The sequence below is a fragment of the Meriones unguiculatus genome, chromosome 5 (genome assembly GCF_030254825.1).
Source record: "Meriones unguiculatus strain TT.TT164.6M chromosome 5, Bangor_MerUng_6.1, whole genome shotgun sequence".
Taxonomy (NCBI): domain Eukaryota; kingdom Metazoa; phylum Chordata; class Mammalia; order Rodentia; family Muridae; genus Meriones; species Meriones unguiculatus.
Window position 1 is genome coordinate 99,222,210 of NC_083353.1, and position 26,402 is coordinate 99,248,611.

The 26,402-nt window shown below is 41.9% G+C and overlaps 1 protein-coding gene across 1 annotated transcript in view; it reads right to left on the reverse strand.

Annotated features, from left to right (window-relative positions):
* Sumf1 (sulfatase modifying factor 1) overlaps positions 1–26,402 on the reverse strand; it is a 75,884-nt gene that overhangs the window by 31,257 nt on the left and 18,225 nt on the right. The window contains exons 4-7 of the mRNA XM_021643244.2: positions 15,793–15,875; positions 13,897–14,019; positions 12,976–13,090; positions 6,124–6,237 (exon numbers count right to left, since the gene is read on the reverse strand). Coding sequence (XP_021498919.1) covers positions 6,124–6,237; positions 12,976–13,090; positions 13,897–14,019; positions 15,793–15,875 — 435 coding nt within the window. The remainder of the gene's footprint in view (positions 1–6,123; positions 6,238–12,975; positions 13,091–13,896; positions 14,020–15,792; positions 15,876–26,402) is intronic.

A 26,402-nucleotide genomic window follows, 5' to 3' on the forward strand; every position in this document is an offset into this window, starting at 1 on the left:
TGGCATTACTATGGGATTAATGGTTATACTCTAGGTCCTTTGCTAAGCACTAAAGATACACAAACCATTAGGGAAGAAAGGCAAACAAATTAGGCCCTCACAGAGAAATAGGAATGGGTCAAACCAGGCAAGAGCCTCTACAGCTGCAAGAACTGCAGAGCCCAAATCCCAGAAAGCATTCCCCAGAGATCTGCCTATTCAAATGGCAGCAGGTGCTTAACAACTTCCAACCCACTTACAGCCTTCAGGAAACAACAATCTGAGGTTCGCAGCCCTCCCAGGAGTCTTCCCTAGTCTCTTGGTTGGTTCCTTGAAGAACCAGAGTGAACTGGCAATGGGTTCAGAAACTCCAGTTCCTAACTGGATTAGGCTAATGTGACACAGAAGCAAAGGTAAAGACGGTCTAGAGAAAGGCTGCACCAGCTAGACCCCGAAAACCTGCCTCAGTTTTCCCACATACAATGTCTGATATTCAATCAAAAATACATACATTTGAAAACGAGATGTGGCCAAAAGATCAACAGGTTAGCCAAATGTTTCTTAATAAGAGTACATTGCAAAATGACTGTGGGACTAGAGAGACAGCTCATCACTGAGGAGCAAAGGGAGGGTGTTGGTTCCCAGCATTCACAAGGCTACTTTCATCTACAGATCTCAAAATGTATGTGAGGCTAAGGCAGCAACTGTTTCCCCCTTAGGAGGAAGTCTCCTAAAGTGACCTTGCCTTCTCCACCCCCAGGCACACACATCTCCCCCATTTCCTTATAGTCACACCAACATGACTGATTGTTACTGGTGCTTGAAGCTATCAAGGGATGAACTGATTGGCCTTTCAATCCTTTAAAGGCTGTTCCACCAGATAGTAAAGTTAGATCTGCAACTTTGAGTATGGTCTCTGGAGTCTGATTCCGGAGATTCTGCATGGGCTCCGTCACCACTCCTTCCCCATCCACTCGGTTCCTGATTCCCACAGTGTAGCTGGGCCTTGAGGTAGATCTATTCCCAGTTTTCTGAGAAACTCTAGACTGATTTTCAAAGGGGTTGTACCCCTACCAGCAATGGAGGAGTGTTCCCCTTGCTCCACATCCTTAGCAGCATATGCTGTCACTTGAGATTTTCATCTTAGCCATTCTGACCTGTGTAAGATAGAATCTCAGGGTCGTTTTGATTTGCATTTCCCTGATGACTAAGAAGACTGAACATTTAAGTGTTTCTCAGCCATTAGAGAATCCTCTGTTAATGGGGGAGCAGCCTTACCAGGCCACAGAAGATGACAATGCAGCCACTTCTAATGAGAACTGATAGACTAAGATCAGAAAGAAGGAGAGGAGGACCTCCCCTATCAGTGGACTTGGGGAGGGGCATGCATGCAGAAAGGAGAGGGAGGGTGGGATCGGGAGGGAAGGAGGGAGGGGCTGATGGAGGGGGATACAAAATGAATAAAGTGTAATTAATAAAAGTTAAATAAAAAAAGAATCCTCGGTTTAGCTCTGTACTCCACTTTTTCAAATTTTTTAAATTTTTATTAATTACAGTTTATTCACTTTGTATCCCAGCTGTAGCCACTTCCCCTATCCCCTCCCAATTCCACCCGCCCTCCCTCTTCTTCTCCTATGCCCCTGCCCCAGTCCAATGATAAGGGAGGTCCTTCTCCTCTTCCATCTGACCCTAGTCTATCAGGTCTCATCAGGACTGGCTGCATTGTCTTCCTCTGTGGACTGGTAAGGCTGCACCCCCCTCAGGGGAAGGTGATCAAAAAGCCAGCCCATGAGTTCATGTCAAACACGGTCCCTGTTCCTCTTACTGGGGAACTCTCTTGGACACTGAGCTTCCATGGGCTACTTCCATGCAGGGTTCTAGGTCATCTCCATGCATGGTCCTTGTTTGGAGTATCAGTCTTAGAAAAGACCATTGGGCCCAGATTTTTTGGTTCTGTTGCTCTCCTTGGAGAGCTCCTGTTCCCTCCAGGTCTTTCTATCTCTCCCTTCTTTCATAAGATTCCCTATACTCTGCCCAAAGTTTGGCTATGAGTCTCAGCATATATTTTGATAGCCTTCTGGGTGGAGACTTTCAGAGGCCCTCTGTGATAGGCTCCTGTCTTGTTCCCTGTTTTCTTCCTCTTCCAATGTCCATCTCATTTCCCTTTCAGAATGAGGCTTGAGCATCTTACTCAGGGTCCTCCTTCTTGATTAGCTTCCTTAGGTGTACAGATTTTAGTATGATTATCCTATAGTAGATGTCTAATATCCACTTATAAGTGAGTACATAACATGTGTGTCTTTCTGCTTCTGGGATACCTCACTCAGGATGATCTTTTCTAGATCCGACCACTTGCCTGCAAATTTCATGATTTCTTTGTTTTTAATTGCTGAATAGTATTCCATTCTGTAAATGTACCACAATTTCTGTATCCATTCCTCAACTGAGGGACATCTGGGTTGTTTCCAGTTTCTGGCTATTACAAATAAAGCTGCTAAGAATATGGTTGAGCAAATAATATAAAAAACTCAAGTGACAACACATGCTGGAGAGGATGTGAAGAAAGAGGAACCCTCCTCCATTGCTGGTAGGAATGTAAACTTGTACAACCACATTGGAAATCAATCTGGAGCTTTCTCAGACAATTAGGAATAGTGCTAACTCAAGAGCCAGCTATATATCCAAAAGATGTTCAAATATACAACAAGGACATTTGCTGTACCCCGCTTTTTAATTGGGTTATTTGATTTGTTGGTGTATAACTTCTTGAATTCTTTATATATTTGGGGATATTAGCCCTCTACTGAATATAGGATTAGTGAAGATCTTTTGCCAATCTGTAGACTGATGTTTTGTTTTGCCTTGCAGAAGCTTTTCAGTTTCATGAGGTCCCATTTATTAACTGTTGATCTTAGAGCTGTTATTATTCTTTTCAGGAATTTGTCTGCTGTGCCAATGAGTCCAAGGCTTTTCATCACTTTCTCTTCTAATAGATTTAGTACATCTGGTTTTATATTGAGGTCTTTGACCCACTTGGATTTGAGTTTTGTGCAGGGCAATAAATATGAATCCTTTGCATTTTTCTATGTGTAGACATCCAGTTAGATGTCTATTTGTTGAAGGTACTTTTTTTTCCCATTGTATAGTTTTGGCATCTTTGTCAAAAATCAGGTGTTCATAGATATGTGGGTTTATTACTAGGTCTTCTATTTAATTCCATTGGTGGACCTGTCAGTTTTTATGTCAATACCATACTGTTTTTATTACTATTACTCTACAGTACAACTTGAAATCAGGGATGGTGATACGTCCAGAAGTTCTTTTATTGTACAGATTTTTTTTTTTTTTTAGCTATTCTGGATCTTTTATTTTTCCATATGAAGTTAATGGTTACTCTTTCAAGGTCTGTAAATAATTGTGTTAGAAGTTTGATGGAAATTGCATTGAATCTGTAGTTGGCTTTTGGCAGGATGACCATTTTTAATATGTTAATCCTACTGATCCATGAGCATGGAAGATCTTTCCATCTTCTAAAATTTTCTTTGATTTCTTTCTTCAAATATTTGAAGTTTTTGTCACACAGATCTTTCACTTACTTGGTTAGAATTACACTAAGATATTTTATATTACTTGTGGCCATTGTGAAGGATGTTGTTTCCCTGATTTGTTTCTCAGCCTGTTTCATTTGTATAAAAGAGGGCTACTGATTTTTTTTTTCTTTTTAGTTATTTTTGTATACAGTTAATTTTGTATACAACACATACCCACTTGGTACAGACACATGCAGGCCGGCAAAGTACTCATACACATAAAATAAAAATAAAAAAATAAGTTTTTTTTTTAAAGTATTTTACTGAAAACACACAGTAAAATAGTACTAAACACCACGGAGCAGAGGAGCTGAAGTGTAAAATACTGACAGCACCAAGTGCCAGTAAGAACAACTTTTGTTCTTTTATCTTTTTTCTTTGATTACAAAAAAGGAAAAAAAAAAAAGCAGCGATGCAGGTTCCTATTATGGTGCTTTCTCTACTCCTCTGGAATTCTGTAACATTTCATAGTTAAAAGTTTTTTAAAAGAAATGAAAGTTGTATCTAAAAAAGAGAATAGCAAAGGCTAAATCATTTTTGGCTTTTAGAGTCATATTGATAAGTTACCCTTTCTTTAGTTTGTAGACAGCAAGAAGTCATTCAGAACCAGGCATATTGAAACAAACCTGTAATTCCAGCAGCACACTGAAGGCAAAAACAAGAGAATTCCTAGTTCAAGGCCATTCTGGGTTATATGGTGAGCTCCAAGCCAGACTAGGTTATGCAACAAGACTACAACTCAAGAGAGAGAAAAGAGAGGAGAGAGGGGTAGAGGGAGGAAGGGAGGGGGAGGAGAAAGGGAAGATGGGGAAGAAGAGGGAGAGAGAGAGAACACTCATACATGAATCTGAATGGAAAAGTAACAATATTGGATTTGTTCTGCACAAAGACCATTCTTGTTGAAAGATAGCAGACTGAGTGAAGGGAGGAAGTTCACCTAGGTAGCTGATGAGGAAACTGATGAAAGACAATGATGACAGCTGGTCTACTGGGTAAAGAAAGCCGTAACATCTCAATGATGGCATCACTTATCTGGGATTTAGTTCTCAAAAATTGTTAAATTGCAACCCCATCAAATCATAAAGCAAATGAGGCCACTGTGACAAAGAAGAATCTCAATGGGACCATTTCAGTAGAAAAAGAGTGACATCCAGGAAATGGCCTGAAACTAGTGAAAGGGAAAAATGTGAATTTTCCTACAAATCCTTAGGAAAAAGTCAAACCTCTACAAAAGTGAATGCTAATGAGTACTCAGCTCAACACCAGATGGTCAGATAGATACATTCACAACTTGCCAAGATTCTGGAGCCTTGCACAGCCCCTTCCAAGCATGCAGATGCTTTAATCTGACAGGGAAAAATCTATTTCTGCCTCTGACAGCAAATGCCAAGTCACGCCTTGCCAGTGGAGAGAGTGGCTGCTCCAAGTACAGCCTCCCCAAATATGCACAACCTTATTCCCACTCGGAGACACAGGTTGTTTGACCTCTACCTCCACCAGCCTTGCCAGAAAGGAAAGGAAAGGGTGGGTAGAGTTTCGAAAGAACTCAGCTTTTTCATCTGCACTCCCAGAAAAGTAGATACATATCTCTGGATTATTCATGAACAGCCCACATATTTTTTTCTGTGAAAACAAATTAAGCATATCAAACAGAAACTTATCCGAACATTCTGAAAATAGCCTGAGGCATGGAGTCCAACAGGTTTTTCAATAACTCTAAACTGGCTAAACTAACTAAAGAATGAATGTTCTTTATCATTGTCTTCTATGTGCTGCAAAAGGTTAAGGATAGAGCATTTCCAGTGGGACTGGTTTTAGTGCTGTTCTTTGGTCATGCTAACGAATGCCTACATTTGTTAGAACGGAACTGTTACATATTCCACCTACAATGTGTTCAAGCACAAGAAGATGTTCTTTGTGAAGGAGGAACTGTCCAAACACACACTCATTTCAAATCTCAGTTTTGATGTACGGTTCTAGACAGCTTGGCTGCAGAGGCAGGGACCTTGTGTTCAGCATTCTTTACAAAGCAGAGTGAGTAAAGCTCAGAGGGACAAGACGGTCTTCTATTCCTGAAGAAGACAGTGCTCTCTCCTGTCATATAGACAAGCTCGTGAGACAACCTCTAAGTGGCTCAAGTTCCTGACGCCGCATTTACCCATCCTCATTTTCTCCAAATGCTGCTGCTGAATCAAAATCTGGACTCACCACAACCCAGGCCAGGAGTTTCACGAAAAATGCCACCTAGTGGATCTTATCACTTAATATTAAAACATTAATGGATTTCGAGGCCGTTTAAGCATCACACTTCGTTCAAGTTTATGAGACGGAGCATAGGTAGATGACCCAACTAGTCGCCATTATCACAGTCCGGTGGCACACGAAATAAGACATTTTTTTAAAGGGCCCTACAGCTGAGATGAGACGAGCAATTGGCATTTGTTTAGGGAGATGTGAGGTTGACAGGAAGACGAACACATGACGTCCTCGCTGTTGTCTGCTCAGGGGACAAGTGGCGCCCTTCAGGGAAGGAGGCTGCTGTGGCGGTACTCACCGGGTTGGCGGCCCCCTCGGCGGAGTGGTGGACCGCCCACCGGTCCGAGGCCCATTCCCACGCGTTCCCCACCATGTTGTACAAGCCATAGCCATTGGGAGGAAAGGCGTCGACCTAGAGATAAAAGAGCGACACCGACCAGTTACTCGCCCTGCTTCAAAGATCTCTTTGGTACATGAAGGAACCAAGACCCACTTATTTCAGAATATGAGTATCGACCTTCATCCCCACCTATCAGAAAACCAACCTGGACAACATAAAAGCAGAAAGCCCTGCCCCTCTGTTTTGTTTTTTACTTTAAGTATTCAAAAGGAGTTTATAAACCTAAGAGTTTATTAAGCGGCCTGGAACTGGTGAATTGATTGTTACTAGTGACTAACATTAACGATAAGGACACAGGCTTTGCTAGTATGGGTGAGAGGGTGCATGGGAGAACCTGTGTGTACATATGCACATGTACGCATGTGAACATGCATGTGTGTTCATGTGTGTGTGCATGTGTGCAGACACAGAGTATTTAGGCCTTCAAAGTCATTAACAGAAATGTCCTACTAGTATCAATGTTAGTCCTGTTACTAAAAAGCAGCTGTTCCAGGCACACAGTGTCTTTCAGGGCCATAGATGCCAACCCAACGCTGCCCTCTCCACAAGCTCCATCCAGTTTACCACCTTATCTCTGAGCCTCAGTCGCTGTCATGGAATAAGGAAACTGTTAGCTCATTATCCCATGTGTTTCTGACAGCAGGTCTCTGGACTGCAGAGGTCTACAGCAAATTACACATCCACCAACGGTCACGGCATGATTCAAAGGCAGGTCAGAGAGAGCTGGGTAACACCCACAGGCACACAAGCAAGGTGAAGTTTATGTCAGACAGAGGGCAAGAGGAGACAACTCAGACTGAGCAACAGTCATTCAGGTCACTGGTCAGTTTCATGATTTAAAAATTCTCCCAACCAGGACTGGAGGTTTAGCTCAGTGGTAGAGGGCTTGCTTGAGAGGCCTTAGGTTTGGTCCCCACAATAGGCAGGGAGTGGAGCATATCATAAAAAATTAAAGGCACAAAAAAATCCTTGGGGAAGAAATTCTTTCACCTCTTTTCAATAGACATTAAAAAAAATCAGTTTGTGATGAAAAAAAAAAGTTATCTTTGGAAATTTTTTTCTCTTCTCATAATTCATGCTTTTCCATACTAACAAAGTAAGACTGTAAGAATGAATAAACTAACATTCATGTCTACGTGGTTTCAGATGGTTTTACATCTACACATGAATACGGAAGCATCTGCTGCTTGGGCAATTCAGTGCATTTCAATCAAAGTTAGGAAGCCACTGAAAAGAAGATCATGGAGATGAGCTGGAAAAGTCGAAAATTCCCACCATGCTGCTTCCATAATCAGAGTTTACTATGGAAACAGCCTTGGCTCATTCAGAAATGCCATGTGCGGCCAGTACGGGCAGGGAGGGGCTCAGTGGCAAAGAGATCTTAAAGAGTTTAATGAGGGAAGAAAAAAGAGAATGTCTCAAACTAAAAAGTCAGCTCTACAGAGCTGGCCATGACAGGCATGCAGGCAACCCTACCACTTGGGAGGCGGAAGCAGGAAGGCAGGAGGGTCAAGACCACCCTGGGCTGCACAGTGAGTCTGAGGTCAGCTTGGGCCACGTCAGACCCTCTCTCACACACATAAATCACAAGGGCAAACTCAGGTGGGGCGATCTAGGCATTCCTTGGAATAAGGCCCTGCGATCCAAATATAAGAAACAAGAGGGAGGGGAGGCCACAGCATAAGCTATTTGTTCAGCGACATGAAGGCAACCAGAAAGGAGCCCTGGGACTAAGCTCAAAGGAATAAGAAAGAGATGAGTTGGCTGTGGGGTGAAAGTAGAGGATGCCATGAGGCATGTGGGGAGAATAAGAAACTGAAACACACATTCTGGAGGAAGAAATCCACCTTCAAGCTTCTAGAAGGTATAGGCAGAGGTGTTCTTAAGAATCTGTGCCAACCTTCATGGGTGCTGTTAGTCCTAAACAACAAAGTAACAGTGCCTGATCAAAGGCTTGTCCCTCCCCCTTTAAATAATAGGATATTTGAGGTAAAATCTTACGGTTACTACCCTCTTAATTCCTAACATTATACGTGTGTCAGTATGGGAAATGAATTTTCCACTGCTCATGGTTATATGAATCACACTAACCAAAGCTTGCTCAGAGGAAAACAAATAGAAAAGACAAATCTTTCTTGAAATGCTAATTTTCAGGCACATGAGTTGATAAGCATTAAAACAAAAAATGGATTAATGAAAATGTAACAGTGAAATGCAGAATACACATTCAGCTCCTTATGCTCAACATTTAAAGAGTCTAGGTAGGAGCACTGGGTGCTTGATACTAGCCTGACCCTGTCTTAAAAATGAAAATGAACAAAAGTTAAATTCCTGTCCTCAGCTTCCCAGAACACGCTGACAGTAAAGATAGTTCAGGTCAACCCAAGGTGATTTTTGTAAGCATCAACTCAACTTAAAGGCAGTGGTCTCACACCTAACACAGACATGACCCCTCTGAGACTTGCCTCATCCTTGACCACGTCTAGTTTCAGGTTCCTTCAGGGCTCCTGGTAACTGTACCCATTTTATCCTGGTATCTGGGTGAGCAGTGGCTTCAGGTAAATTCTGCAGACACCTGCTGACCGCAATGTCAAACACTCTAATGACCAAAAATGGAAAGGCAGAGCAGGAGCTTGTGTACCTTAGTGCTCAATCCACAGGACCATAACGGTAACCAATATCTGCAGATCTGCAGAGCATCCCTATCTCATACAGACCTGTCTGTCTGTCTGTCTGTCTCTGTTTGTGTGTGTATGTGTGTGTGTGTGTGTGTGCATGTGTGTGTGTACCAGGATCTCTGAGCTTTGTGTTGTTTACAAAGGTAACCAGAAATGGCTTCTTTCTTTTTTCCTAGCTCTCCTAATTAAATGAACATACAATACTGTGGTGGTAATCACAGGAAATATCTGTGAGTCTCAAAGCTGTTTTATTGTGGCTTCCTACTAAAATTTACCAGGGTTTACATTATGTATCTGGTTCGTTACAGCTTTCACAGACTTCTTCAAACAACAGAGACAATGGTGGCTGTTTCCTGTGCCTCTGGAATGGAGCCTGCCCACCTCTCAGGACAAAATGATCCTGTTCCACAGCTGAGCATGTGGATAGTTCTGTACTTTGGCCTTCACAGCTCTCATTCGAACGCTGTTACTATAACAACTAAGGTCTGCTCCGTCTGAGCAATGCCCTGGATTCAGTTTATTGTAACATGCTTTGAGGGAGCCCCCTCCTGCCAAGGCCATCCTTCCTCCAGGCTCTTTCCTGTGTTCACATCCAGAGGTGGTTGGAAATGAATTTGGCAGGCAGTGTTATCAATATTCGGTGCTTCCTGCACCTACAGGTGAAGCTACTCCCCTGCTCTCTGTAACAACTAACATCTTTTTATTAATTACAGAGAGACAGACAGGCAGGCAGGAAGGCAGATAGATAGACAGAGACAGAGACAGAGAGAGAGCATACACACCCATGTATCACAATGTGTGTGTGATGGTCAGAGGTTGGCTAATGGAAGTCTATCTCCTTCTATCATATGGGTCCCAGGGATCAAACTCAGATTGCCTAGCTAGGTGGCAAGCCACTGAGCATCTCACTGGCCCAGACAACCAGTGCCTTTCCTGGAGTTTGACAGCATGCCCACAACAGGCACCACCACTGACATTTTGCTCTAGCACTTCTGCTGGCCAAGAGGCCCCCTAGAGGTCCTCACTCCACATCTTGCTCCCTACCAAGAGGCTTGGCTTGTCATCATTTAAAGGCTGAAGAAAAGTAGAAATCCTTCCTCCCAAAGACCTCAAATATTTTACCAAATAAAAAGATGTGTCTGGGAGTGAAGCAGCTATCCTGAAAGAAACTGAAGAGGGCCCAACTACCAGATGGCTTGATTTGCCTTTTTTGCCTCTACTGAATAATGCATCATCTCCCATCACTTTGTGTTGGCTTAACATATATGTAACTCACATACATGGAACTGGATACAAACACGACTGCATCTTGTGTTTATGTAGGACTAAGTATTCCCAAGCAACTTTTTTTTTTTTAAATTAAATTCTGCTCCAAATATTGCACTGCTAACAGTAGCTCAAACTGACATCTAGTTTCTCTGAGACCAGGTGCCTTCACTCTTTCTGCTCCAAGAATTTCTCCATCTTTTACTCTCACTTATTTAGTTTTCAAGATGAAAATTTCTAACTATTTGGTCATATTCCAAATAGCATATCTGTGTCAGATGTACAAATAGATTCTGCAGTAAGATTCTCTCGAGGAAAAAAAAAATGCAAATTAAAAAAGAAGACAAAAGGAAGAAAGGAAGAGAGAGAGAAAAAGAGAAAAGGAAGGAAGGCACCAAGGGAGAGAAGGAGAAGGAAGGAGAGGGCGAGAGAAAGAGAAAGACAGAGAGAGAGAGAAGCAGTTTCAAAGATTCCTGAAAAAAAAAATAGCCCAGTTATAGGCTATTTCTCCACTGCAAAACTTCTTTCCTCATTGTGTTAAGAGAAAATAGAAATGTTTTTGTCTTGTCTAGAGAATGGTTTCCCCTCAAAACTTAGGCACTTAGTCCTTAATTCAACAGAACTAAGAGAATGGCCTATGGAGGTGATTAAAGAATGCCTGATACAATGAGTTCTGCTCTACACAAGCTCAAGGTTGAAGGGAGTGTGCTATTACTCTGGCTCTGGCCATATGAGAACACAGCGTTCTTCAGTGCACTCAAGTCAACACAAATGCCAGTCTTACTGAGGCTTCAATCTTAGACTTCTTAGTTTACAGACCTGTGAGACATATTTCTGTTTATCAATGATCCAGTCTATGGCATTTTGTTATAGCAGCTCAAATAAGGCAACTAAGAGGATTTTTAAACACAGCTTGGTTACTGTATTGTTGCTAAAAAAGCTCCATGAGAGAACTCCTCTTCATCAATAAAAAGAAACAAGCCATGGGCACTACAGAACACAATTAAGTGAGAAAGTTTTCTAGCTTGGGAGTGTATCTCAGTGGTTGAACATATGCTTAGCCACAGGCAAGGTAATGGGTTCGATTCCTGATGGAAGAGAAAAGGTGAGGAAGGGAAAGGAATGGAGAGACATTTTCTAACCTTTAATCATTGATTGCTGCTGGGAATTTATTTTTTTAAAAAATCAGAGAAAGCTCAGTATGAATACACAAGATGTTCATTGCAGTATAATTTAAGTAAAAATAACCAAATCTATAACAATCAGAGGCAAATAAGGATTTATTTGATGACAGGTTATCCAGCCAGTGAAAGACAATGTGATCATGACCTATAAGTGACAAATAAAATGTTCCATACAGTAAGAGGGAAAGAGTAGGATTTAAAATGTTCTATCTGGAAGCTAGAGATAGCTTAGTGGTCAATGCATGCACTGCTCTTCCAGAGGACCCATTTTCCAGTACCAAAGTTAGGCAGCTTAGAAGTATTTGCATGTAACTCCCATTCTAGCAGGACCCAACTTTCTCTTCCAGCCTATGTGGACACCTGCACATACCCACACTGATATACATAACTAAAAATAAAGTCTTTAACATATTCTATCCAATGTGATTGAAAAACAATACAGAAAATATATATGTGATGCATGAACTCCAGAGATACACATGCTGGCAAGTACAGAAGTTAAGAGCATGCTCTTTAAAAACAAGCCAAGCTGATCAAATCCAGCTCAGCCATTTCCCAGCAAGAGCTTACATCTCTGTGCCTCAGAATGTCACAGGGATACCAGTACCCACCTTAAAGAGATAAATGGACATTACTAATTGGAAGATCTAGGCATATGATGGAGTACTATTCCTAACACATTCCTAACACTGCAAAGCCAGTGCCACCATCACCATTAATCCCTAGGATGAGCAGGTCGGGGACTAGAATGCTATAGAGATTAACCTGGGAAGCAGAATTCCAGGTCAGTTTAGATTTCTCCTCCATCCTGGTAGTCTTTTTCTAAATCATCTATAGTATATATTATATAGTCAGAAAGGAAAATGCATCTTAATAAATATATCTGATGATTTCTAGCATTTGCCATTCCTGAGGGTGGATAATGTAGGGAGAAAAGTGTCATTCAGAGAATAAGTGATGCCTTTTGTCCTGTCAGGTTTGGTTTTGTTTTTTTTTTTTTTTTTGGGGGGGGGTAGCTGGTTTGTGGGTTTTGCTTTGATTTTTAAGATTGTGTGTATGTGTTTGTGTATGTATGTGTGTGCTCACATATTTGGGCATGCTCTTGCCACAGTGTGTGTAGAGACAAGGAAGCAACTTATAAGAGTCTGCTCTCTCCTCCCAATATAAGGGTTCTACAGGTGACTTGGGTCAGCACACTTGCTGTACCCAGTAAGTCTACCCACTGAAGAATTTCTCTCATCCCTGATTTTGAGTTCTTAAAATGGGGTTTTAACAGCGGGGCGTGGTGGCACACACCTTTAATCCCAGCACTTAAAGAGGCAAAAGCAGGCGGATCTCTGTGAGCTCTAGGCCAGCCTGGGCTACAAAGTAAGTCCAGGACAGCTAAGGCTACATGAAGAAACCCTGTCTCAAAAAAGAAAAAAGAAAAAAAAGATGGGCTCTCATGCAACTCAAGCTAGCCTAGAACTCACTATTTGACCAACTTGAACTTCAGATCCAGCCTTAACCTTCCGACTGCTGGTATCTCAAGAATGTGATGCTAGATCCGGTTCTTTCACCCCATTTCTGCAGTTGCTCAGCTCCCAGGGACACTGCCCTTCTCTCAAAGCCTGGCTACTCACGGGTGCAGTTCCTTGGAAGCCATCCTCCCCAGTGTTGGTCACAGGAAACTCGCCCTGCCAAATGTTGGCATAATGCTGGCCTTTGGGCTGCAGTTTGTTGCCCCAGGGGAAAAGCCTGTCAGGAGAGACACGGGCATCAGCATGGTGACAGGCTTCTGGACTGCAGCCAAGAGCAAGGGTGTAATGGGAGAGAACAAACAATGCTGATTTGTTCTGGATGAATTTTTTCTTTAAAAGATACACTCGTAAATATAACATTTAATTGGGATTTTTAAATTTTTCCTTATAACAACTCATGTCAAATGTACAACTTCTGTCTCTCCTCACCACTGAGGAGCCTGAAACAAATGACGTGACTGAAAGAAGCCTTCTAGAAATCTGAGAAACGAGGCATCATTCTGGACTTATATGGTAGCATGATCAGGCACAGCACACCACACTATTTTTTTTTAAGGCTTGTCTATTTTAAGGAGCTTTTCCTAGAAGATGTGACCCAAACATGAGTTTTCTGTCTTATGGCTGTTGAAGCAGAGAATACCATGGCTTAAGAAGATGGCTAAAATAAGAAAATGCTGAAAGCAGGGCAGCCTGCTGAGCAGCCCTGAGGAGGGGTACACACAAGGGGGTGCATGGCTAGCACTTGCTCTGGGAAGGCGGCAGAGAGAGCATTTGGCTCCACACCTGGCTTTTAAAGAGTTGCCTCACCCCCCCCCCCCACTGTCACCAAACTACCTCAAAGGAAGAAGGAAATCCAACAAGAACAAGAACTGTTATTAATTAACTTTCTGACCACAGCAAGTTCCAGAGAGCTGAAGAGAGAAAAAAAAAAAAAGAGGGGGGGAGGGGGGAAGGGGAGGAAGCAGGGGTGGAAGGGAATGTCAACCCATCGGTGGACAGCACAAAGGCTTCTGGTGTGAGTACCTGTTCTGCAGGCCTCCTCTACAGCTGTACTCCCACTCTGCCTCTGTGGGAAGCCTCTTTCCTGCCCATGTGCAGTAGGCAACAGCATCATTCCAGGAGACATGCAGAACCGGGTGGTTTGGCCTCGAGAGAAGCAAGCACAGTTGTAAGTGACACTGGCCTGAAAGTGACCACTGAAACACTCTGTCTGGTCATGATTTGAAAGCCTAGCTGTGACACAACTGTCCTCTCCAGTGGGGGCTTCTGGAGTCTTAGGTGACCACATGGGTTAACAGCTCCTCCCGGAACTGCACCCAAGCATTTCTTCCCTGTGAAGCCTTAGATGCTCATAGAGCCCACGGATATGGCAGACACAGGGGATCTGTCTCCGCTGGTTCAGTGCTAAGAGGGTCATCAGCAGATGCTTCTGCCTCCCTCCACATTTTGTGGAACAGTTGGGGGCATCTTAGAGCCTCCAGTGACTATCACAGCAGGACATAAGGCCCACAGAGGCTCAGCTTACAGTCTGTACATTCCTCAGAGCTCCATGTGAAGTGAGCCAGAACTTTGTTGGGCCTACACTGCAGTTTTGGCATCTACTCCCTTACACAAGTGTGGGTCCCTAACAGACATTCTACATGCCAAACATTCAGCCTGTTTCCAGACACTGGCCTTAAACTTTGCATCTTTCTGCTACCCTACTAAGGACCACCTGGTACCATTTGCCTCACTCTAGCAGATACCAACTCAGCCTTTCCTGAGGACAGAGGAAATCAATGGAACTGAAATCACCATTTACATTTTTTTTGTAAGCAAAATAGACTGACTCACTCCATTCCTTACGCATCTCTGACTTCCTATAGGACATTCATTAATTTTCTCGGTAAATGTTCATGAGTAGCGCAGCACCTACTGAATACATTTAAAAGTCCAGTCCAGTGTGGAGGTGCAGCCCAGCAGTAGAACACAAGGCCCTGGGTTCGATTCTTAGCACCGCAAACAGAAAATGCAGTCTCCTTTAAGTTTTTCTTCTTCTACTAGTTTTACAATCACCTTTGAATCTTGGAAAGAAGATACAATTTGGGAGCTAAGAGGCCCAGTTTTCTCCAGGTTCTCCAAAGTCCTACAGCTTTCTACCTCAAGGTTTATTTCTAGCAAAGAAGATGCCAGCTCAGACCTTGAAAAGTTTGGTATCTATCAAGGGGCTGTATCTCTCGAGCTGTACTTCATGTAACCCCTGCTCCCTGACCATAAGTGCAAAAACCTGGAATGTGTTTGAAAACAAAGACCTAAAATGCTGTCTGAAGAATGGGATTAGGAGAGCAGTTTCTGGGCTATTGGGAAGCTGAATCATAATTGAAACCCCTCTTTGTCTCCAGGGTTTAATATGTGTCTCTATTTTTGCTTAAGATAATTACCTCCTTGCCACCCTGGAGACCAGCTGACCGACTTGCCACTCTGGTTTTTTTTTTTTTTTTTTTTTAAGTCAGATTGTGGTTTCTAAGTATGTCAGTCCAGGACTAAAATGCTCATGGATCCTATACCCAAAGACACCTGGCAGGACACAATTACTTATCCATTAGACAGGCATTCTTTTTCTACTTAGAAACTCACTCATGGATAGACTGTTAAGAGTAAACATGTCATGAGATTTGTGAGGACCTGTCCAAGGGAGGGAAATCTGTGAGGAAGGACTCTGATAGTCAAATGAAGCTGGAAAGAGGCCATTTAGTCAAAGCCTACTGTGACTAGACACTGACTAGGTCTTCACATATTTCCCACCATCCACTTCCCTTCCCAAGAGTGGCTGGTTACTCTTGCCATTCATTTTACATATGCAGAGAGGTGATGAGTTCTGCAAGAGCACAGAAATGTTCATTGGAATGGACCACATGGACTGGGCATGACTGGACTCACCTGTGCAGAATGGTGGAGTCCGGGCCCTCCGGGTGTCTCCAGTTAGCGCCCTTGACAGGTAACCACCATGGAGCAGCTGCAACCTCAAAGCAACCAAGAACAGGTTCCTGTCAGCTACCGTGACTCCAGAAAAACACTGGACTCATACACACAGCCAAAAAATAAGTAAAAATCTCAATTAAGTTCATGAGATATATTTAGGTCCAGAAGCATACACCTTTACAGAATATCAGGACCACAGACTTACACATACATACATCTTTAAGCAAGAAACTATTAATTCATACCATAGGCACAAGTGACTAAGAGATGCATGTGTGTGAAAGTGCTGCATAGCTCAGGGATTTTCTAAGGCTCCCCTACTCATTGATCCTCTATAGTCTGGGACAAGTGGGAGACCGGAAGAGTGGTATGTCTCCATCTTAAAAGATAAGGAAAAAGTTCATTTTCACATTAAACATGATGTTGAAGGTTATCCAAAGTGGCCAGAAATCAAGTGGAACATAGGGAAAAAATGAACTATGTTTTATAAAAGCTCATGGTTCAATCTACACCCAACATTAGCTGGATAAGTTCATGATGTTTTACAGCCTTCTTCTGTGAAACGGGACTGAGATCTAGACTCAGCTAACTCAGAAATCAGAAGGCCAAACCAGATAAGGTTGCAAAGTACTGAAAAAATGGTTACTAGAACCTTAGCAAACGTTTTTAGGGTTCCGTTAATCATGTTCACCAGAGTAATGGGAGCAAGGAGGGATCCCCACTGAGTGACTGGTTAGGATCTAAAGCTTCGATGTCAGTCAAAATTAGATTTGAATTGTGGCTCTGCTGTTCACAGTGTTAACCTCTCCAGGCCTGCTTGCTCATTTGCAGATGGAGTCAGCAACATCAACGACAGTGAAGAATTATAGCATAAAGGATGTAAGCAACTTAGGGTAATAACTGAGCAGGCGGTAGGGAAAGGGAACCAGTCTCACTGGGCATGGCCCTATGACCAACAGCCACAAGGAAAGCCACAAAAATCAATCAGCACTGCTAACAGTGAAGAACAGAAGCTTGGGAATGATTCTTCTAGCATAAACTAGAGCAAACTCAAGTCTGGCCCCATGACAATCCTATTCTCAGCACAACTGCATCCCCGTGAGCTGGTGGGTTGGAATGTGACAGGGGCTGTGTCCCTGCTAACGGTGACAGCTGGCACTGTGAATACCAAGACTACTTGTGTCCATTTTATTTCCACATTAACACAATCAAAACATTTAAGGTATCTCCACAACAACCTGATGGGAAAAGACATTTGCTTTAAACACTTCAACAGAAAACGATTTGTCCTTTAACACAACTGCAAGGCATTTGATTTCCCAGCACTCAGGAGTTGAGGCATGGCCTCCTTCTGTTTCATCTGCAGCTAATCTGGGTTTGTTCTGTATGGTGCCAATGATGTGTAATTCACTTGGTGTCAGGAGAAGATGTGAACAGAAAGCTCAGGTCATCCCACTCCTGAATTTCAGGAAAATAATCACATGACTCAACCTGCCCAATTCCACTCCCAGCACAAAGCACTACTAATGGAAGATTCTAGCTCTTAAATTAAAAACAAACAAACAAACAAAAACATATCAAATCTGGTGGACACCGGAACACTTTTGTTTTTATTCTCATGCCATTTTGTATTTTGAAATATTTCTTTCACCTTTAGCAATGAAAATGAATACACAATCTGTTTATATCCATTCTGCTACTAACAGGAATTTGAGCATTTCTATTTTGTAGTTGTAATAAACAGTAATCTGAATACTCTTCAAAGAGCTTTGCAGCTTTGGGTGCTGTCCATTTCTGCTCACTGTACGTTGTAAAAGGCTGCAAGTTGCACATATGCCCAACTGTAGAAGAAACAACAAATGCAATGTTAGGAGGAAGGACCTCTATCTCCCCAACCTTCTTCCAAAGAGAACATTCATGGAGCTGGGTTCTTCGTAGAAGACTCAAGGGCTGCTGCAGCAGTGGCCAGTCAGTGCTCTTGTTATCCCCAGCTTTTCCTTGAATTCAACTGCCTATAGGTACTTGCTGAGACTCTACTAAGTGCTAAGACTGAGACTAATTCCTGGAAAGGATATCAAGTTCCAGTGAGGCAGGATACAGCAACAGGAAAAATTAAACAGATGTGAGAAAGAGAAGAAGTCCTCTTTGCCTTGGAATCTTCTTTGCCTTTCTTGATGAGTCAAAAACAGAAAACAAACAAACAAACAAAAATTACCAAAACTGCCTCTAGTGGCAATGTAGGTTCTAAAGATATGGCAAACAAAGATGCTAAAAGCTACAAATGAACTCTGCTTATGTGGGGTCAGAAAAATTGTAACCTTTAGTTTTACCATATTAGCACACCTCTCTCATCCCTATATCTAGGCTGTAAACCTGAAAAAACTACCTTACGTTTTTAAAAGAAAAGTCTTTAAGAAAAATGAGTAAACTAGTTCATATGTTCTTGCTTAAATTTTAAGTTTTGCTTAATCTTTAAGCTTTGTTATACATTACTTCTGTGGTGGAATGTAACTTAGGAAGCCAGGGGATCATACACACCCAATGTGGAAGTCAAGCACGACTGCTCAACGCCCTGCACCCACGTCTTTGGGTTATGTACTGTCCTGATCCCGGGTGACTTACTGTCTAAATGCTTAAGGAGCGCTCAGTAACTCCACTTTACTCTGGCTCATCCTCATATTCTTTTCCACAGGGCAATCGAGGATCTGGCTTTACCAGGTGGAGGTCCCTAATGCGAAGAAAACGCCACAGGCTGGTGGAGGCGCTGGGCTACAACCATCACCAGGAATTATCACAATACTGTTTAGAATGGAATCATGAAAGTTTTTAATTATTTATTTTATATAAACAATTAATTCTTTCATTGCAAAATGAGGTAGAAGTGTAAACCAAGCCACCTCATTTTCTTTCTAACATGCCTCCAAAATGTAAACGTGCATTGATATACCTCCTCACATACCTCAGTGCCACGGCTCCGGGCTTCCCTTTCCACTCTTTCTCTGCCTTTCACTTTTTTCCTATTCTGCAGTTTCACATTACTCTAGCTTACCACCCAGGACAAACCACTGGTTGACAAGTTTTAAGATCCTGGAGCTACACAAGGATCCATCTCATTGAGATCCACAGAAAAACAAAAGAACCCATCTCACAGGGCACAAGGAAGGGCCAGTGTGAGCAAAGACCACAGACTGCTGTTTAGTCCAAAACAAAGATAGATGCAGACTATATAGAACACATGCAGGAAGTGCAAAGATATGTGCAGACCACAGAGAACAACACCGCTTCTAAAGAAACTTAAAATTTACCCAGCTGTCCTACACCTAGTCATCAAAACTTACTTTAACGTGGAAATATATCATGTATTATTGTTATGAAAGTAACCTACAGATTGTAGGTCTGGTTTTGTTTTCATAGGATATTTACATAAGAATGTATGTTAGTATAGCTAGAAGTAATAAAAACATTCCCAGAGAATATACATACACTTAATAAGGGTGAAGAACTGAGAGAGTCGTACACTTTTTTAAAATGAGTATATATCATAAAATGGGCTTTCTCAGACGCAGCCTTCTGGTTATTCTCTACGCCATACAATTCTGTTGTGCTTAGTTATATCTAAGTGACACACACACACACACACACACACACACACACACACAATCTAGACATTGCCACATGTTCCTCCAAAGAGCAAATCTTCCACTCTAAGGAAAACCATTAGTCATTTTAAATGTTACTACATATTCCCACTGGCACAGCAACAGAACATTTGACGTGCTACAAGACATATGATCTCAGCTCTCTATCTTCTTCCGGGCCCAGTTTACTCATCTGTGAAATGGAGATTAAAATTCTGTGTTCCCTGTCAGTATTCTGAAGTGTTAGTGACTAGTCTTACTGTAATTTTTTCCTGTTATTGAATGTTACAAATTTGACTTAAAGCTTCCATACAGCAGCTGGGTGGTGGTGCCAGCTGCCTTTAATCCCAGCACTTGGAAGGCAGAGGCAGGTGGATCTTTGTGAGTTCGAAGCCAGCCTAGTCTACAGAGTGAGTTAAGGATAGTCAAGGCTACATAGAGAACTCCTGTCTCAAACCAACCCCCTAAAAAAAATTATTAGGCAGGTGGGACCTGGAGGAAAGGAGAGACAGGACTACAATCGGAAAGTGCCTCATCCACCATCAAATCACCCTTCCAGAATACTGACAGGCTGGGAGAAGTCCCAAAGGGTTATAAAGTATAGGAACAGCAAGTGCCATAGGAAAGTATTCTGGAGAAGAATATGTAATGACATTCTTTCATCACAGGTTTGCCTGTGATGTAGAGAGCCATCTACATGTAAGTCAGCCTGTTCCTTTGTAGCAAGATGCACTATGGAGGAGACAAGCAGGAGGTGACTGTCCACACTAGACAGAGCCTCAGCCCACATAGGGACACTAATGACATGCCATTCTGTGAGACTGACCGTGGTCACCATTGTGATAGAGTCTAACTCCACAAATGACACAAGAAACTAAAGTCACCCATAATAATTGTGATAAGATCACATACCGCCTTGTTCATCCTGGCCAACTTGCTCTGGATACAGTCAAGATATTTTCTGACTAAATTCATGGCACATTCCATCCAATGTAACTTGATACCTTCTTGAGAATGTCAGTTGTAGTTTTAAGGTTTTTTGTTTGTTTTGTTTTGTTTTTTAAATGTTTATGAGTATTTTGCCTGTATGTATTTTGCCTGCCTATATGCATGTATGTCTGGTGCCTGTGAAAGCCAGAAGAGGGCATCAGATCTCTGAGACTGTTACAGATAGTTGTAAGTTTACATGTGGGTGCTAGGAATCGAACATGAGTCCTGGGAATCAAACCTGGGTCCTCTGGAAGACAAACCAATACTCTTAATGACTGTGCCACCTCTCTAGTCCCAAATATCAGGGTTTCTAAAAACTTGTCCTTGGACTTCTGGCTCTGTCTTGAAAATAAATGCTATTCTACCATATTTAGGAACTTTAATGAAATAAAACAACTCTTACGAACAAACACACTTAAGGAGCTACCCAGAATGACACCTGGTCTTTCCTGGGCATTTTGTTTACTGAGTAGAAGCTGCAATGTGGACAGTCTGGCGTGAAAACATAAAAACCACATCATCCTAAAACAAGGAAGTTTGTTGGATGCAGTTGTCCACCTACATATTTGCTGTTCAATCAAGACAACCTGAAGTTGAAGTTATAGCACTGTTATAATTAAGGGAAAAGACTTTAAACATGACCTACTTCTATTCAGCTATTTCCATAGCAACTGCCTTGTGTTTAAGTCGAAACAGCTGTACCAGCCTGCCAATGACCAATGGCAATATAAACCGAACTGTTCTGCCCAGTTCACGAACCCCAAAAGACCAGGAATAAACAGACTCACTGTAAATACATGAGGTTCTTTTTATTGTAAATTACAAGCTGCAGCTTGGGCCCACACCCCCCACCGCCGAAGCGGTCGGAGCCAAGCACCCGTGCCCAGGTTAGTTGGGTGATTAAAGATTCTGGTCCGTCCTAGCATGCCCAAGGCAGGTGCGATTCCTGCCTGGCAATCATCTATTGGTTAAAATGCTACATTTTTAATCGATTGGCTATAGGAAGGTTCCCAGACCATTAATGACCTGGTGGCCCTCCCTAGGGGGATGGTCCAGTTTCCTAGCAATTTTCTCTCTAGTGCGTGGGGAAAGAATGCAGTAAGGTGGTCCTTCCCCTCAGGGCCACCTACCTACTTCAGGTCTTAATAATAGATGCTAATTTATCTTTTGGTCTCTCAATGTGAGTCTCATGCGTCCTTGAGAAATTATTCTTATTTCTTTAATAAGAATTTAAATATTTATTTAATAAGAAATTATTCTTATTAAATTAAACTTATTCTTGCTAAGTTACACTTCTTATACATACACAGCCCAGAACAAAATCTACACAGAATAGAGAATACTGTGTAATTATGCATATTCAAGTCTAGAGATGTCAAGTTCACAATTTTACAACTGCTCTCTCACAAAACTAAATGCATTTAGATGAGCAGATTAAAAAGTCAGAGGTTTCTTGGACTGCAGTATCAACATGACAGCTATATGCAAAAACAGACAAGGAAAATTTTTCAACTGCCACCAGTGAACAATGAGAAATTGCAGACCCCTTCAAACTCACAAAGTATAAATGAAACAGAAGGAGAATCTAACAACTGGAAGAACCAAATGGAACAGAGATCACAGTGACTAAAATCTCTCTAGCTTCAGCAACCTGTACAAATGCTGAACATCAGAACAATGGAACAACACTCTCAAAATGGGTGCAAACAAAATCATCATCAGAATAGGAAGGTAAGCAAGTCAGATGGAAGGCTTCTGATTAAGTCTACATGAGGTACCTTGATGGACTTAACAGGCTGCACACACAGAACAATGCTTGCCTTTTCAAACAAGACACAAAATACTTATGAAATGTACTGTGAAACTAAAAACTTTTGCTTCAGTGATTGGTGAAATTCCCCATTCTGGAACATTGTACTGACAGTTAGCATACATAACCTTTCAGATCTTCACAGCAAGAATGGAAACCTGTGCAGGGTTGGACATGATAGGCAACCTGTAAGAACAGCTCAAGGAATACATGTGTCCAATGAAAGCTGAAACTTGGTTTTCTGATCAAGGTTAAACTGATCAAGGTTTAATTGATCAGTTGAGATGTAGACAGACATAGGGAATGGTACTGATTTGGCTATTTTCTTAAGCATCAAATAAAAAAAACTTTAACAATACCTTGATAAACCCAACATATTGTTAATGCGATTTTATCCAACTACTGACATTTTGAAACAAATTTGTTACCACACTGGTAAATATATTAGTATGTTGTTTTTCCTCTGAATGCAAGATGATGAATCTGTTACTTTTGGTTACTTTGTTGCTATGTTTTAAACTTTCCTTTATTAAAAGGCCTCACATTTCTTTTCTTCTGTCTCTGTCTCTGTCTCTGTCTCTCTCTGTGTGTGTGTGTGTGTGTGTGTGTGTGTGTGTGTGTGTGTGTGTGTGTGATAAAACAGGCACCTATCCTGCTGATGATTTCGCATTCTTAGGCTAGCAAATTTTTTTATGTTACTGTGCTCTTGATTCTGCAAAACAGACTTTTGTCCCTAAGGCTATACTATAATCAGGTCTGGTTATTAGGGAGAGAGATAAATATGTAAAATAATTTCTAGGCTTCCTATTGCATGATCCAAGTGGCAGGCAGTCTCTGGTCATCCTGATTTGAAATATATTAGTGTTGATTTGTGTTCTAGATGCTGCCATCACATTCACTGACAATTAATGTAGTAATGTTTTTATCTGGTAGGCCAACATGATTCATTAAAGTTGCTGAAGTATATTCTATCCATTAAAATTTGCAAAAAGATAACTCTTTAACTTTCCCTCTGAATTCATTGTATATTCTGTCAGTTTTTAAATAAAATTGTATTCAGAGATAGTGTTAAAAAAACTTTAACTTTGACAGGGGGTGCAAACAGATGACAGTATGTCCCATCTTTAAACAACATAATAGTACTCAGCAAAATCCTTTATCACATGCACATCTAGTAAGTAGATTGAACCACTTAATGTATGCCCATATATAGTGGTTTAAATGAGAATGACCTCATGGGTGCATATATTTGAAAGTTTGGTACCAAGTATGTGGAACTATTCAGAAAAGATTAGAAAGTGTAGCCTGGTTAGAAGAGGTATGCTATTGTGGGGTGGGCTTTGAGGTTATAAAAGCCAAGGCCATACATAGCTCTCTGCCTCCTACTTGTAAATAATGTAAGTGCCCAGCTACTGCTCCAGAACCCTGCCTGCCTGCTGCTCATGAACTCACTCTCTGTAACTATAAGCCCCAAGAAACTCTTTCTTCTGCAGTAGCACGAGTCATAGTCTCTTACCACAGCAATAGAAAAGTAACTATGACTACATCACAGAAATTAATTCCACATGGGGTTGTTAGGGCAGCTCTATGGCAGAGTACTTGTATGGTGTGTGTACAACTCTGGCTTCAAACATCAACCCTGGAAAATAAGTATATATAGAAAAGACTGCTTAGAGGATATTTTGAAAATTCTGTCCATTGAAATGTTTTGTCTCACTCTTGTTGTTGCTTTTGCTCTTTCATAGTGCTGAGATCAAATCCTGGGACATATGTACACCACCACTGAGCTATAGCTCCTATATATACATATATATGTATATATCTCAGGCTGGCCTTGAACTCATGATCTTTCCTCTGCCTCCTGAATGCTGGGGTTATAGGTGTACAAGAGCCCATTGTAAATTCTTGTTTGCACATGTGGTTTTTTTGTTTGTTTGTGTGTTTGTTTTTCAAGACAGGGTTTCTCTGTATAGCCCTGGCTATCCTGGAACTTGCTCTGTAGACCAACCTGGCCTCAAACACACAGAGATCTGCCTGCCTCTGCCTTTTGAGCGCTGAAATTAAAGGTGTTCAACACCACTGCCCATCACATAGGGATCTCTTAAAGTATCCCTGGGCATGAGGTTTTATTCTGTAAAATACCTTGTTTCCATAAGGAAGTTGATGATATAAATAAAGCCCAATATTCAGTTGAGGGAAGGGAGGTGACACTCATTCTTTTCCTTGATTTAAGTTGAACTTTTAAAGACCTTTGTCCTGAAAATAAATGGAAGTGTATCTTAAGAGGGTCCTGTGTGGCCCCACCTCACCTCACGTACCCTTATCGTGAGCAGGTGCCTTGGAACAGGTTGGAAGAAAGCCACCGTGCCCTGCTATCCTATTATATTGAGTTCTCCCCTTCCAAAGCTATCACAGTTTTCTTCTTGAGCCCATGCCACGCTCCTAAGTCAAGCAAACAACTTTCTTTTCAGTAAAAGCACAAACAACAGAAGCATGCTATCTTATCCCTCATCCAACCCTGGATTGCCCTTTCCAAATAACTCTGCTGCTCTGAACCCAGCTCAGCCCTGATGAGCAGGTCAGCGTCTCTCATCAAGGAAGAGCTGACTTTGCAGCCTGGGAGATAAACAGGTCATATCAGGTCTGAGCCCTGCTTTTTCAAAACTTAAGTGCTCCAACACAATGCCCAAATGATAAGCTTTCATTCTGCCAGATACATATTAACTACCTATTAAGCGACAGTCACTGTACTAGGGACACAGTAGGAAATAACACAATGCAAAGCCAGGCATGGTGGTGCATGCCTTTAATCCCAGCACTCTAAAGACAGAGCCAGGAACCTCTCTGAGTTGGAAGCTATCCTGGCCCATAGAGTGAGTTCCAGAAGAGTCAGGGCTACACAGAGAAACCGTCTCAAAAAAACAAAACAAACAAACAAATAAACCCAAACACACTCAATCCACCTTATAGAATGAAATCTAGTAAAGGGAAACATTCATGAAATAACTGCACAATTCTGATGAGATGAGCAGCACAGAAGATGGGCACAAGAATCCCTAGGAACTCCAGACAGGAAGCACATCAGCCCGGGATGTGGGGAGACAGGATGGTGTTCAGATGGACCTCCCAAAGGAAGCCCAGCTGAGATCTGACCACAGGGATGAAGGTGGGCAGTCAGAGCAGGTGGGCACAGCAGCCCCTCTGCTGAGTGCTCTGCCTGAGTTGGTCTTAAGACCACTTTCTCCTCAGCTGCAAGGGTCCACTGAAATTTTTTCTCACCTAGGCTTTCCAGGATCAAAAAGTGTGGGAAATTCCTCAAATAATTGACAGGTATTTCTGGAAAGTGCAGAGGAACAATTTGGGAAAATCAGCTAAAACAGGAAGGATGCGTGTCTGCTACAGTAACCTGTGAGTGTGCAAAACCCACAGTAAGAGTATGGAAGTGCTGGACCCTTGACACTGAACCACCATGATTCCCTTCTAGCACAGAATCTCAAACCAAACAAAAATCCTACAGGGCAAAATCACCTCACCAAAACAGAGTAATGAGAGGGTAAGAAGGATGTGAGAAAAGTTACAACGCTATTCTAGACCATAACTCCTTCTAAAACTTAAAAAAAAAAAAAAAGTTGATAATGAACAACAGAAATGATTCAGGTTCAAATGCAATCCAAAGTTACTATAAGGAAAAAAGAGATAAAGAAAGAGGACAAAAATAAACGCAGCCTGGAATATGTAGGCCTCCTTTTTCCACTGTTAAAACAAAATACTGGACACTGGGTAATGTTTAAAGAAAACTAGTTTGGATTTGGAGTGTAGTTTAATGTCTACCATGGAGAAAGCTCACTCCTTATGATCACTGATAAAACAAAACCAAAAAAAGAGCATGTATCCATAGCTAATGATTCCATTCATGCATGTATCTATAGAAGCCAAAGGTCAGGCAGTCTTCCCCACTTGCTAAACATCTTTTTTCACACAGAGGTTCTCACTGGCTTGGGACCTACCAATTCAGCTAAACTGGCTGGCCAGCAAGCACCAAGGATCTTTCTGCCTGTTTCCCTGCTTCCAGGATTAGTCATGTATTACTGAAGCCAGCTATTCACGTGGGGTCTGGGGACTGAACTCAG